At 60.2% G+C, this 13,669-nt stretch overlaps 1 protein-coding gene across 1 annotated transcript; it reads right to left on the reverse strand.

Annotated features, from left to right (window-relative positions):
* Positions 1 to 14: 14 nt before the first annotated feature.
* On the reverse strand, positions 15 to 13,578 carry TADA2B (transcriptional adaptor 2B). Its single transcript, XM_032395501.1, has 2 exons — positions 13,306 to 13,578; positions 15 to 2,823 (listed from the first exon to the last, which is right to left on the reverse strand). The coding sequence occupies exons 1-2, from the start codon at positions 13,573 to 13,575 to the stop codon at positions 1,831 to 1,833; spliced, it is 1,263 nt and encodes a 420-aa protein (XP_032251392.1). The 5' UTR covers positions 13,576 to 13,578; the 3' UTR covers positions 15 to 1,830.
* Positions 13,579 to 13,669: the final 91 nt, after the last annotated feature.

Here is a 13,669-nt window from a genome sequence, read left to right on the forward strand (position 1 = left end):
CAAAGGCGGGAGGAGCTGTAGCCTGCGCTCCGGAGGCCCGGACGGTGACACGGTTTCCGAGCGTCCAGGGAGCATCCAGGGCGGGGCAGGGCCTGAGGGTCTGCAGTTCTAGTCGGTTCCCAGGGCAGAGAAGCCGCTGGTCCAGGAAGCGCAGGGGAGAGGCGCCATCCCCGTCACTGCTCAGTCACCGCAGTGAGCCTCCAGGGGGCACCACCCCTGCTCGCTGCGTCTTCCTAGGGCCTAGGAGTCCCGGGCGCGGCTCACAGGGACCACTACCTGCCAGCACGCGACGTACTTCACAACTAAAGCCACGTACAATATATTTGAAAGGTTTTATTTAATGCTGAAAAATTTACCCTGGGGGACAGAAGAATGTAAAAAGAAAGGAAAAGGCACCGTAATTAAGTCCTTGGAAATGATGAGGGTCTTTTTTTCTTTCGTCTTTCAAATAACTTCACTTTAATGTAACTTCAAGCCCCAGCATTCTGGGAGGTAAACAGTCTCTTGGTAGCTATGGGGGGGGGGCAGGAGAGGCAGGATGGGCTCCAGGAAGAATGGAGTGCTGGGGTCTGCAGTCACCCCGACTCTAAAGCAGGGCCTTAGACAGGAGAACCAACCCTGAGCAGCAGGAAGACAAATGACTGACTCAAGTTCCAGGAAGAAGGTACCGCGTCCATCCACGGAAGCGGGGCCCCTGCACACAGCAGGGCTGGGCACAAGCTGAGCGGCCCAAAACGGGGACCCAGAGAAGCCACGCAGGGCCTCGCCCCGGAGGCCCCCTCCTGCGCTGCCGGAGCCTGTGTGCGAGCAGCCCAGTCCAGCTCTGGTCCGCAGAGCGCTGGGCACCACCGGAAGTAGGACGCTTAGCCAGGCCAGCACGGTCAAGGTCAGGGTTGCAGTGGAAAAGGTCATTGCAACCGCCATGAAATCCTGGAGGACGTGGACTCCAGAACTCAGAGCCCTCCTCCAATTTCTAAAACGAGTTCTTCCGAGTCAAATGGGGTGCTCGGTACTGCAAGTCCTAAGGGCGGCAAGCAGCAGCCCCCTGGAAGACCGGCTCTGAGTTCTGGCGCCCACGCCAGTCCTGCCGGCGCCCCCGGAGCCCCCCTCCACACACCAGGGAGCCTGCCCGCCGTGAGCCCGCAGGCTCCGCCCCCGGTAAGTGAGGCAAGGGGTGGTTTCCGGGCTCGGCATCGGCAGGCTCCGACTGCCTGCGGCCGGGAATCCGGGGGAAGCTCGCTCGGACACGGTGTGCCACCCGACTCCTCCTCTGAGGCTCCCGGGAAACATCCCGCGGTTCTCCAGCCTCGCTGCCCACCTGCCCCGCCCCGGCCCCCACCTAAAGTGCCGCGTGCTGGGGCTGTGCTGGGGTGTCCGTGGGGGTGGCAGCGGGCCCCCCGAGGGCGTCCCCGGCGGCCAGCCAGAGGTCACGTCACAGGGTCAAGCTGGTGGCTGGCGGGCCCAGCAGGAAGCTGCTCCTCTTACCCACAGCCCAAGAGTCGCGTACCAAGGGGAAGACACAAAAGGAAATGGCCCAATCTCATAATATTCCCCAAACTGAACACGTAAAGGCAAATCGTCATCTTAAGGTATGACTTTAGGACTAAGTTAAAATATACATATATCGGCTTCCCCCACGATCCGACATAAAATCGTTACTATTGCTTCTTTTTCAGAGGACCATGAAAAGAATTGATAGCCTAAAAGAAAGGAACTCAATTTGTTTAAAAAAGAGCAACAACGGGGCGGGGCGGGGGAAGCATCTCCTGCCGCTCCCTCACCCCAAGTCCTCGGGGCTCGCTGGCCAGCGCCCTGAGCCCGGCGCCGCTTTCAGGACGCATCCCTGGATATCCACCCGCTCTCCGTGAGGAAATTTAAAATCCTTTTCTTGAGGACTTTGTCCAAGTAACTAGGGAGGCGGCTTTTGGAGGGGATCCCCTGCCGCTTCTGCAGGTGGTCTTTGATGATGATGGTCTTCACGGTCACGTAGCGCGCGGGGCTCAGGTTCAAGGAGCTGCAGAGCACCTTCTCGCGGTCCGACAGCAGCTCGAAGCCCGGCAGGTGCTCGATGGCCGCGAACTCGCCGTCCTTGGCGTCCTCCTTGCCCCTCTTGGCGCCGGCCGCGCTCTTGTTCTCCTTCCTCTTCTCGCGCTTGTGCCGCGCCGCCTCGTACTCGGCCGACTCCTCGAGCTTGGTGATGCCGTTGCGCCGGTACCGCTGCAGCTCGCGGATCTTGGCCCGCAGCATCTTCTCCTTGTGCATGCCCTCGAACAGGTCGTCGAACTCCTTGCACGACATGAACTGGTAGAGCGGCCGCAGCTTCAGCCGCAGCTCCTTCTCCTCCTTGGTGACCTTGCGCTTGGCCGGCCGCTCCTTGTCCTTCTTGTCCTTGCCCAGGAAGGCGGGCACCAGGTTGTAGTCGCGCGCGATGTTCTTGCGCCGCTGCCGCTCCCTGAGCTTGCGGACGTACATGTCCACGTGCGCGCGCTTCAGCTCGATCTCCACGTCCTCGTCGTCGTAGTTGACCGAGAGCCCGCTGATGAGCGTCTCGGCGTCCTGGTCGTACTCGATCTCATAGTCGTCACGCAGCGGCATGTAGCCCAGCTGCTGCTGCTCGGCCACCGAGATGTCTAGGGGAGGCAAGGGGGTGGTGAGGCTGGGGGACAGGGGCCCTCCGCCGGGGCACGTGTGGTCGGTCACCCGGTTGGGGATGGTGTCGGGGATGCAGGCTCTCCCCAGGTTTCCGTGGATGTACATGCTTACGTAATGCTCCATCACCTCCTGCGGCGTGCGGGAAGCTCCGACGTGAGCGGCCATGTCTTCCTACAACGACAGGGGTCACAGGTTACTCCGAAAGTCGGCCTCACGCTCGGGGGCGCGCGCCGCTCGCCAAGGTCGGCCTGGACCGCTTCCAGTCCACGGCATCCCCCCTCCCACAGGGCACCGGACGGCGCGCTCTTTGGAGCCGGGCTCACCCGGCGGTTGTGGACACTAGACGGGACCGGCGGGGACGATCCGGGGAGGTGCCGCCTGCCCCACCGCAAAGCCTGCACTCCGGGGCGGGGGGGAAGGGGGGGACGGACCACCCCCGCTGCCCCGCCTCTTCCCAGGGCCACCAGGGCTCCCACCCTCCGCTCCCGACACAGGAGGGACCCTGTTGGACCACGCTGCCTGCCTCCAGGAACTGAAAGGGACACGGCCCCTGGGGGCGTAGGGGGGCGGCAGCCTGTCCCCTTCCCAGGTGGTGGGACAGAGGACCAGGCGTGCCTTTTAAAGCGGCGGGGGCCGTCACCGATGACAGCCTCCACGGGTAGGTAGCTAACGCCTGCCGCGGGCTGCGAGCGCGCGCTCCCACAGAAGGTGACCCACGAACACAAGGGTTATTAACGAGAGGAAATTGTACAACTCCCCCAATCTTTTCCTTCTGCCAAGAGGCCTCTTCCTCAGTCAACCGCTAAAGCCACTCCACAGAGTAGCTGCCCAAAATGCGCACTCATTCCCCGGCAGCCGCTCAGCCCCCTGCCTCCAGCCCCCACTCCCCCTGCACTCGGCTCTGCTGGCCGCCGGGGCGCCACGCCAGCCACTCTGCGCCCTCGCCCGCTCACCCCCGCAAGATCAGCTTGGTCTCTGCACCCCCGAAGGCCCAACTGGATTCCAGAAAACCAGCCAGTCCACTGGGGCTGCAGACTGAGGACACACAGGGCACCGAGGGAGGGAAGCGCTCCTGTGGCCTGGCCTCAGGGACTCCTCCCCAGGGCACTGAGCGCTGAGGGCGGGGCTCCAGGCCCAGGGACAGGGCAACGCTGGGGCCTAACGGGGGAGAACCGTTTCTGAGAACCAGAAGATTAGAGCAAACACCAGATTCTGGTCTTACGGGGAAGAACTGCGTACGTGATTAACTTCTTTAAACCATTACTATTTGCATCAAATCTGTTTATTTTATTTTCCCAGGGAGCATTTGCCTCCTCCTACCCAAAAAGAAACCCCAAAAAACACACCGCGTTACAACCATCCCCAGCATCTACGGCCACTGTGTGACCCAAGCTGGTCACTTCCCATCTCTGGGCCTCGGGTTCTTACCCCTAGGGAGACAGGAGTAAGGAGACAGCCCTACCACGCACCCCACACTTGCTGCGAACACTATGGACAGAACGCGCAGAGGCTTCGTGCACACGAGGGGCCCAGCTCAGGTCCCGCTCAGAGGGGCGAGCAGGCCGGTGGGCATTCTTCCACCCTGATGAGCTACACTGGAAACACCATCCCTGACACCTGCCCGGTCAGGAGGAAAGGACATCCTCATGAGGGTGTCCAGAGAGCGGAAATGCCCACATGCGCCCGGTCTGAGCTTCCAGGGCCCGGCCATGTGCTCAGAGGTATGGCCAAGCCCGGCCCAGAGGCTTCTCCACCCCTCACCGCAGCTTCTGGGCGAGCCTGCAGCCATACACAGTTCAGAGTCAAGTGTCCAGGGAGCCTCCCGTGTGAGGGACCTGAGGTGCCCCTTCACCAGAGGCTCGGGGGGGCTGGGCTGCCCATCCAGGCTTGCCTGGTTAGGAAGCTGGGCCCCAGGCCTGGCCCCCCCGCCCTGGCCCCGTGAGAAAACCTGCAGAGCGGGCTGCCCCGTGAGTGGGCAAAAGCACCAGGTGCCCCCCCCAACAAAAGTCCGCTGACCCTGAACCTCAGCAACCTGCCTTTCAAAAATGACTGGATGCTCGGAGCACCACATTTCGGAGAAAACTGAAATCCTGAAAAACAGAAGGATTCTGAGAAGTGAAGTCAAGTCGGTATCTGGCCAAACCAAGGTGTGTTATCGGTTGGAGGTTCTTGCCATCAACTTTGACAGCGTGGGAGCGAGCGCAGGCGACGGAAACCGCCGGGGGCCTCAGCGCCGGGGGCCGGGGCAGGGACGCCTGGGCCCGCCCGCCCCCAGCAAGTGTTCCCGCTCACAGGCCAGGCAGCGAGCAGCACGGCCCAGAAGAGCGAGTACACGCCGCTGCCGCTGTGCAAAGGGCTGGAAGACGGGCGCTGTCTGCTGGGCCACATCGGGACACCAGGGGCCAGCCAGGGCGGCCGCGCTGAGCAGGAAGGGGCCACTGCACTGGACACCCGCCTGCGGCCTGTCCTCATCCTCAAGAATATTGTGTCCGGTTCTAAGTCAGAAGGAGAAATCCCCCAACGGGAGGAAGTGTCAGAAGAGCGACCCCGTCCCACGCTGCTCACGGCGGCGGGCCCGACACCAGAGGCTGGCAACGTTCCACAAAGTAGCAGCCAGCAGCCCTCCAGCGTGTCAGCCACGAGACAGAGAACTGTGACTGCAAGAGACATGTCAGCGACATCACTGGGGTTTCCTGGCGGGGACCCTGGGCCGGTCTGTGCACGAGGGAAGGGCTCTGAATCCACATCAGCATCCTGCCTTCTGGAACCACGTCGTACCTCTGCAAGACGCTAACACTTCAGGAGGCTTATGGGATGAACATATACGGGAACTCTGCATACTATTTTTTCCCTTTTTTGGGTAAATTGAAAATAAAAGTTATTTTTAAAAAATAAATTCTTTTTTTTTTTAGAGAGAGAGAGAGGGAGAGTGCGGTGGGGGAGGGGCAGAGGGAGAGAGAGAGAGAGAATCTCAAGCCAACTCCACGCTGAGCGTAGAGCCCGACACGGGGCTCGATCTCACAACCCAGAGACCATGACAACCTGAGCCGAAATCAAGAGCTGGGCACTTCACGGACTGAGCCCAGCCAGGTGCCCCTAAAAAGTAACGTTAAATTCTGCCTCATAATTCTCTATTTAGAGGTCTAAGATTGACATCCAAATATTAGAAAAGAAAACACAGAGTACTCAGAAGAGGACTCTTCTGTCCCATGGACAAGCTCCCTGGCCGTGGCGAGTGCGGTGTGGCTCCATGGTCACAGGCAGGTGACAAGGGCAATGTCCTGCTCCACAAACATCCACCCCCCCAGGGCCACACGGGTGCAGGCTGGCCAGCCGTGCACTGGCACTTTGGTTGCCCAGACCCTCTTCACATAAAGAGGCGGACTCTGGCTCTCGCATGGACCCAGGTTATGAGTATTTATGAAGCCATGAATCAAATCAGAGTGGCCAGCGCCTCGTCACCAGGAGCCCAGGAGTCTCTGTCATCAATCCACCTTACCCACTGCCCGATGACAGCTGCAAGGCCACGGCCAGGACAGACACTGGCCAGCAGCTGCCGCTGAAGGAGAATCGCCCCCAGGCCACTGTGTTTGTCTCAGGACCATTGAGAAAGGCCCAGGAAAACACCAAAACCCTAATTTCTCAAAGACTCGGGAAGAGAGGAAGATCACGACGGAACGGTCTGAACAAGAGCGACGACACAGCTCTGGTTCTAACCAGAATCCACAGAGGAATGACAGGGAGGAACATACCTTAAAAGATGATTAAAAATAGCAAGAGCTGCAGAACCCCACCACATGCCCGCATCCTGCCCGCACACCCTGTCTTCTCCCATCTGCACGCGTCAGCAGTCACACGAGACCTGCCTGCCTCCCGCAAGGGGCCCAAGTGTCTTGTCACAGCCCCAGAGTCACATATGACAGCAGCAGAGCACGTGCTCAAGGTCAAAGTTTCTGCTTAATCTAGATGATGGATGGACGGACAGACAGACACACGCATGGATGGGCAAACAGAAGGGTGGGCAGGCAGAAGCAACAAAAGTGGGTTTGGGCGGACAGATGTGGAGAGACAAGGACAACTCAGGGGCAACTACAACTACGCAAGGACCACAACTGTATCCTGCAGCTGGTTTTCCCCGACACACAGCGGCACTCGGGTGAGTAGCCCACAGTCTGCGGAGACAGAATTCCAGGTTCTGGTCCTTTAGCCTCCCGCCCCTGGAAAAAGATAAGGATAGGTATGCTGCTTCCTTAGAGTCCTCAGAGAAATGAAGGAAAACACGCCTCTAGGACACTGAACGGGCTGTCAAGTCTACTGTCCAAGGTCACTAGACTCCCACCAGGACGCTGGCTCTCCGGGACAGAAGTGAGCATCCCAGGGAGTCAGGACTCCACGGCCTTTTCTGGCTGGTCTGGTCTCCTCCCGGCCTTTCCATGGCTCACTGGAGCGGCCTCCAGCACCGGAGCAAGGACGGGAAGGGGAGGGCAGTGCGGAGAAGTCACCGGCAGTGTGTCGGCCGGCTCCCCCCTTGGCGCCATGGCCTGGGCGCACCCGCAGCCGCCCCCATCCCCTCTGGAGGCCTGTCGTAGCCCCCCCAACCCTGGGCGGGGTGCAGGTTCTGGCTCAACCACCCGTGGCCTGTGATTCTTATCCTCTCACCTTCTGCTTCTGGGCCTGTAATCCCTCCCCTTCCAGGGCTTCGTCGGGAGGAAATAAAACTCATCACAGTGACAGGTATGTGCTTCTGCATGTAGCATCTGGAACCTCAGGTGACGCTCCCCCCAGGGCTTCTGTAGCAGACAGTCTCGCTCCGGAGCACTCGCCCTGTCACCACGGGGCCTCTCATGGGGCGGTGACACAGTGCACACCGCAGGGAGACCTCTGCAATCAAATGCTTCCTGGTCCTTTAGAAAGGCAGAGCAAGGCCAGACCACGGCCCGCACGCTCCTAGAACCACCTCGCCTGTGGCTCGGCCACTCCACCTCTAACCTCTGGGGCACGTGGCTGGGGCACTGTGCTGGCCGTCTCCTCCCCTCTCCTCCCGAGCAGAGTGACAGTCAGTCTTTGTGTACAAACCAGCTCCTTCCCCAGAGCTTCCCAGAGAGCACTGAGTGCCACCTCGGCCCCTCCCCCACCAGCAGCACCCTCTCCTCCCCAGAGCTTGGGAGCCAGACTCAGAGGTGGGGCTTCCTTCTTCAAGGCAAGAAGCTTCAAAGGGACAGAAGCAGCCAGAAGGCCCAGCATGCAAACCTGTGGCGGTGCCCCGGGGGAGCAGGTTCTGCGGGCAGAGCCGCCCTGGGAGCAGAGACCCCAGGAGCAGCTGGGGACAAGGGGGCAGCCCCAGCCCCAAGCCAGCAGGAGGGAGCAAAGGCCTGCACGGGGCCAGGGAAGAATGAAGAGCTGAGCGATGGGCTTTGACCAAAGGACAAGGAGGGACCGCTCAGGCCCAGAGGAAAGAGGAGGGATGAGCCTGTGCGGCGGGATGCCCACCTGTCCCTCCTGAGCTGGGGACATGCACCCACAGGGCCCAGTGTTGCCTGACCAGTCGCCAGCCCGGCCACCTGGGCCTCCTCTCCCAGCTGACCCCACGCGCCTTCGGATGTGGTTCGGGCCCCCCCACTCCAGCCTCGCTCAGTCATCCTCAGAGGGGACAGAAGAGCCGCCTGCCTCGCGGGGGCTGGAAGGACTGGGCACCCGCTGCTCTGGGGCAAACCCTGCCCCCCCCCCATGCGGCCCCCAGCCCACGGCTTGAGCCTCTGCCACAGACACACTGGTGGGCGGTGCCCCCTCCCACATCAGAGGCCGAGGACCAAGAGCGGCTTGTCATCTGTCCTTACAGGTCACCAGCCATTTAGGGACCCTATTTTCCTTGGCCACTGCTCCTGTTCGTTGGATTTGTTCACACGCAAAGTTCTGCAAGCCTCAGTTCCAGGTTCCCTGTCCTCCTCCCTCAGCTCAAGAGAACTCACCAGCTCACACGGCTGTGACTGGCCCTCAAGGGGACGGAGCCTTTCGGGTCAGATAAGCCTGAGAGCGCACTTCACCAAGTGCGGGACAGAAGGACGCACCTCAAAACAGTAACCAGGTGACCCTGGCCCGCCACCTCTAGATATTGATCTAAAATGATGACAAGCGCGGACTCAGATGTTTGTACACCTATGTTCACTGCGGCAGACTCCCAACAGCCAAAACTGGGAGCGGCCCAAGCGCCCCTGGCGGCCGGCCGGATGGACGAACGGCCGGATGGTGTTCAGCCTTAAACTAGCAGGACGTGTGACACCCGCGACGTGAATGACCTCGAGGGCTAACGTTAAGCTGAGTGAAATGAACTAGTCACAACAGGACAAACAGTGTAGCATTTCTCTATATGAGGTCCCAAGAGTAGTCAAATTCACAGAGATGGAAAGCAGGACGGTGGGTGCCCAGGGCTGGGGACGGGGGTAAGCGGGGAGATGTTGTGTAACAGGCACAGTTTCTGTCTGTGATGATGAGAAAGTTCTGGAGATGGACGGTGGTGATGTGGCCCAACAGTGTGAACATACTTAATGTCACTGAACTGGACACTTTATAACGGCTAAAACTGGGGGCGCCTGGCTAGCTCAGTCGGCAGAGCACGTGACTCTTGATCTTGGGGTCATGAATACAGCCCCACGGTGGGCATACAGCTCACTTAAAAAAATGGTTAAAATGATAAATGGTATGTATATTTCACTACAATAAAAAGTGGCATGCCTTACTCTACATCGATGGTCTGAAAGTAGGGTCCCTGGACCAGCCTCACCAGCAACACCCGAGAAGTTGTTAGAAATGCAAATTCTCATGTGGATCCCAGACCGGATCTACTGATGCAGAGCCAGGAGGGGGGGACTGGGCACGATCTGTGTTTTAACAAGCCTTCCAGGGTGTTCTGAAACCACTGCCCTGCAGAACCCTATTACCTCTAGCTGCTTTCTCCACCCAGGCTCCTCCCTCCCCCTCCCCATCCTTATTGGCAATTAAGAACCCATTGTCAGGATGCTCAAGGGATGGGCTTACCCGTTCCCACCAACACCCTTCCACGAGAAGTGAATGTTCCCATGGTTCCCCAACATGGCACCGTGGGCCGCACCAGAACTCTATCAATACCTATTTCCAGACCTCACCCATACAGATGCCAGCTCAGGAGATCTGGGGAGCCCCTGGGATTCCGGGACTCCGCAGAATCCAGGATTCTGCCCGCACTCAGTGAGGTTCTGGGCATGGAGTCAGAGGACCCGGGTCAACTTCCGGCTCTGCCACATTCCTTCACCCACCCCAGCGGTTTCCAGCACGATCTGTATCTTCTAACTCTGAACACAAGTAGCACCCACCACAAAACCGGCTGCTTCGAGGCTCTGGATACCCCTGGTGACGTAACTCCAGGTCACTGACCACCTGCCCACCCTTCCCCGCTGTCGCATTCCCAGGCATCTCCCCACCCAAGCTCAAAGGCAGGGGCCCGGTGTCAGGGCCTAGATACACAGCTCGCCCCCAAACCCTCCCGGCCTCACAGCGAGCATCCCTCAGCCACGCCCGGCCCCGTCGGTCCCAGTGCCTCAGCCCCAGGACGAAAGGGAGCAATGGCGCCAGACTTCAGCAGCGGCCTCTCCCCCAGGATCTGCTGAAATCGCCCCACCCCCATGAATCCCACACAAAGCAGTGCCACCCAGAGGTGACAGATCACGCGTGCCATCTGAAAAATGAGGGCGACCGGGCTCACCTTCATCTACACAGCTGCCACTGATTCGTGTGCTGCCTCTCTCCACACCGCACCCCAGCCCGCGAAACCTAGCTCCCGCCCTCCCCTGGTCATCTCCCCACTTCCCGTCCCAGGCACGGACCGACGTCCCCCTGAAAAGCCCTACCAGGCCAGCCACACCTTTGGCCGCAGCAGTAAGCTCCCAGCCTCTGACCCGCAGTACTTAATGCTCTTATACCCAGAGCTTAAGGCGCAGACTTTGGAATCAGACGGGCCTGCACCTGAGCCCTGGCTTTACCATGAGAAAAGCCAAGGCATCCCGGACAAGCATCTTCAATTCTCCGAGGCGCTGTTCTGCAGCTGGAAACTACAAAGCCAGCCCCAGAGCTGTGGTGAAGGGCACGAGACGAGGTGTGCACGAAGGAGCCCCGCTCAGAACTGGAACAGGCTGCACGGGGCACGCGTGGGGCAGGTCGCTTCCGTGCACGCAGCTGGGCATCTGCTCAGAAGGGAACCGCACGTCTCGGAGCTGCAGAGAGCCTCGGGGGAAGCACGGTGAAGTCTGGTGGGCAGAGCAGGTGGCCCAAGAGCGCACAGCTAAAGAGATACCAGCGCCCGCAGCCTGGCAGCACTCCAGGTGTGGTTAGCATGCAGAATCTCTGCCTCCTCCCAGGACCCCCCACGGGTTCAGCAGGAAGAGGACCCTCAGCACCCAGGCCCAAGCCCCTCCTCCGGCTTGGTCTCCTCTAACAGCTGAGATTGCTGTCTGCTTGGAGAGGAATCTGCATGTTAACAAGCTCCCCAGGTGATTCCTAGGCACACTCCAGTTCCAAAAGCACTGTTTTGGGTCAGGACGCCCCCCTTCCTGGCCCATGCTTCCTCCGACACACTCTAAGTGGCCGAGTCCTCGGGTGTCCCCCACAGTGCTGCAGAGTGGAGACCAGCGAGGAGTGCAGCGGGGAGCAGGCTCTGATGTGAAACTCCTCAGTTCAAAGCCGACTGCACAGGGCGGCTGGGAAGAGGTCCCAGGAAACAAACTGCCCAGCACAGTGCCTGGCACTCGGCAAAGCTCTGGGTCCACCTCAGCTATTTTTAGCAATGGCTGTGGAGATAAGCGCTCTGAGAACAGGGGGCGGGGGGCGGGAGTCTCTTGGAGGCGCTGATATGGAAGCCGAAAGACCAGTCACGAGCCATGATCTGGAGGAAAAGCGCTCCAAGCAGTAGAAATAATAAATGGTTGGGGGGGTAGCAGCTGAGATCCCTGTGGGCCATGAAATTTAATCTAAGTAGGCCTGGAAGCCACTGAAGGCTGATGGGATGCGGCATGTCTTCAAAGATCACTCTGATTATGGCGCACGGAATGGGCTGGAGGGCACAAGAATGAAGCAGAAAGACCAGCTGGGAGGCCCCAGAGGTGGTCAAGGCAAGAGATAAACACCAGCCTGGACTAAGGGTGTGACCAGTGGTTAGATTCTGAAAATATGCTGGAGATGGAGCTGCTGCTGGACTGGGCCTGCAAGAGGGACCTGAGGATGGATGCCTCTGAGTGCAGTCCGAGTAACTGAGTGAGGTGGTAGGAGAGCTGGTTCACGGAGGGTCAAGATGTCCGTGAGATAAGCAGCGAGGAGGTCCACCAGCGGTTCACCGAAGGCTGGAACTTAGGGAAGAGGTCCTGGCTCAGACTCAAACGGTTACAACACTTTAAGCCCCTGAAGACAGGGACGAGGTCTTTCTCCCCTGCAGAGTCCTTCACCATTGTACAACGTGCACAGTGCAGAGGCTCGACGCACATCGATGCACTTCAAGACAAAATGAGGTTTTCAGAGGATGGTGATCACCATGTTGGCGCTTAGGTGAGAATCTGTGCAGCAGTGTGTCTCTAAGGAGTAAGGATTCCCCGGGATGCAGCATGGGTGTTGTTAGTCCCTGAAGGCTGGCTCACTTTATGGAAAGGAAAGCAGGCCAGGTTTGGGAATAAGGGGAGAAGCCCAGGAGGAGGGGTGCACTGCTGGAGAAATGACAGCAAGATGAAATACTGGCTCAGGGAAGTAGGAGGACCTCATGTAGAAGGGTCTGGAGGGATGAGGGAGCTGGGGTCATGCCCACTCCTCCCTGCTTCTCATGATGCCTGCAGGTGGACACAAGCTCTTGGCAGAGATGGCCCAGAATCCAGCCAGAGATCTTCCCTTTCTAACACGGATGAAAGCTTCCTGTTCCCGAGCGGAAAGAGAGCTCCCCAGAGACTGTCCAGAGAAGAGCACCCACTCTCCCCCGGGGCGGCCCAGCACACTATCCCGCTAACCTAAAGGAGCCCGCTCTCACCCTCTCCACTCAGCTCAGTCTCCACACAGCCCTTCTGATGAGAGCAAAAGCCCAGGACAAACGCCTCCGGGTCTGTGCTCCTTTGTTCAGTACTTACCGAGCACTCCTCACACGACGTCCTGGGCCTTGCGGGGACCCCAGGATAAACAAGTCCCTGCCAGGGGACCCAGGGCACACGCCCTGACAACGGCGCAGGGCCAACCGGGCCGCGTACAAAGCAAGCGCACGGAGAAGGGAGGGCAGCCGCGGGGCGTGTGCGAAGGCTGCCTGGCCTTCACCACCACTGTGCTCCTGGCAGAACCAAGTCCTTCAGGGCGCCTACTGCTCGGCCAAGTCTGCGGACCTGTCTCCGTCCAGCAACGCGACTCGGGCCCGGCGCGGGCTTGCCCGAAGCGCCTGCACTCTGCAAGCACCCGTGCAACTGCTCCTAAGGTCGGGAACAGGGCCCTGTGGTCGCCAAGCCATAGCCCAAACCCCCACCTTGCTACTTCCTGGCTGTGTGCCCTTGGGCATGTCGCGCCACCTCTCTGAGCCTAACCGGCGCGCCGACCGCGCCCGCCTCCCAGCCGGCGCGGGCACGGAACGAGCAGGTGCGCGTCGTGCCGGCCGCTCACCCAGTTTCCGAAGCCGAACTGCTCGATGGCATCCAGCAGCAGCTGCTCCTCGCGGCTGGTCCAGCCGCCCTCCGCCTCGGGCCCCCACAGCGTGAAGCGCCCGCCGTCCACCAGCTGGTAGCCGTGGTAGCGGCGGTGGTGGCCGATCTCGGCGCCGGCCGAGAAGCACTCGGGGCACAGCTCGATGTCCTGGCACTCGGTGCAGCGGAAGCGCAGCGGGCTCACCTCGGCCAGGCAGTACACGCAGTACTTCTTACCGAGCTCCGCCATCTTCCCCCGCCCGCCGCCCGCGCCCGCCGCCGTCAGCGCGCCGCCGCCCGCGCCGGCCGCCGCGCTCGAGCAACCGCCGCCCGCGCCCGCCGCC

Source organism: Phoca vitulina, unplaced genomic scaffold (genome assembly GCF_004348235.1).
Source record: "Phoca vitulina isolate PV1807 unplaced genomic scaffold, GSC_HSeal_1.0 scaffold85, whole genome shotgun sequence".
In the NCBI taxonomy this organism is placed as follows: Eukaryota; Metazoa; Chordata; class Mammalia; order Carnivora; family Phocidae; genus Phoca; species Phoca vitulina.

Bases quoted from the DNA above. Each gene is read 5' to 3' on its own strand.
- TADA2B (XM_032395501.1), bottom strand. From the start codon at position 13,575: ATGGCGGAGCTCGGTAAGAAGTACTGCGTGTACTGCCTGGCCGAGGTG. The intron at 2,824-13,305 runs GTGAGCGGCCGG...CTGTCGTTGTAG, and splicing joins AGTTCGGCTTCGGAAACTGG to GAAGACATGGCCGCTCACGT.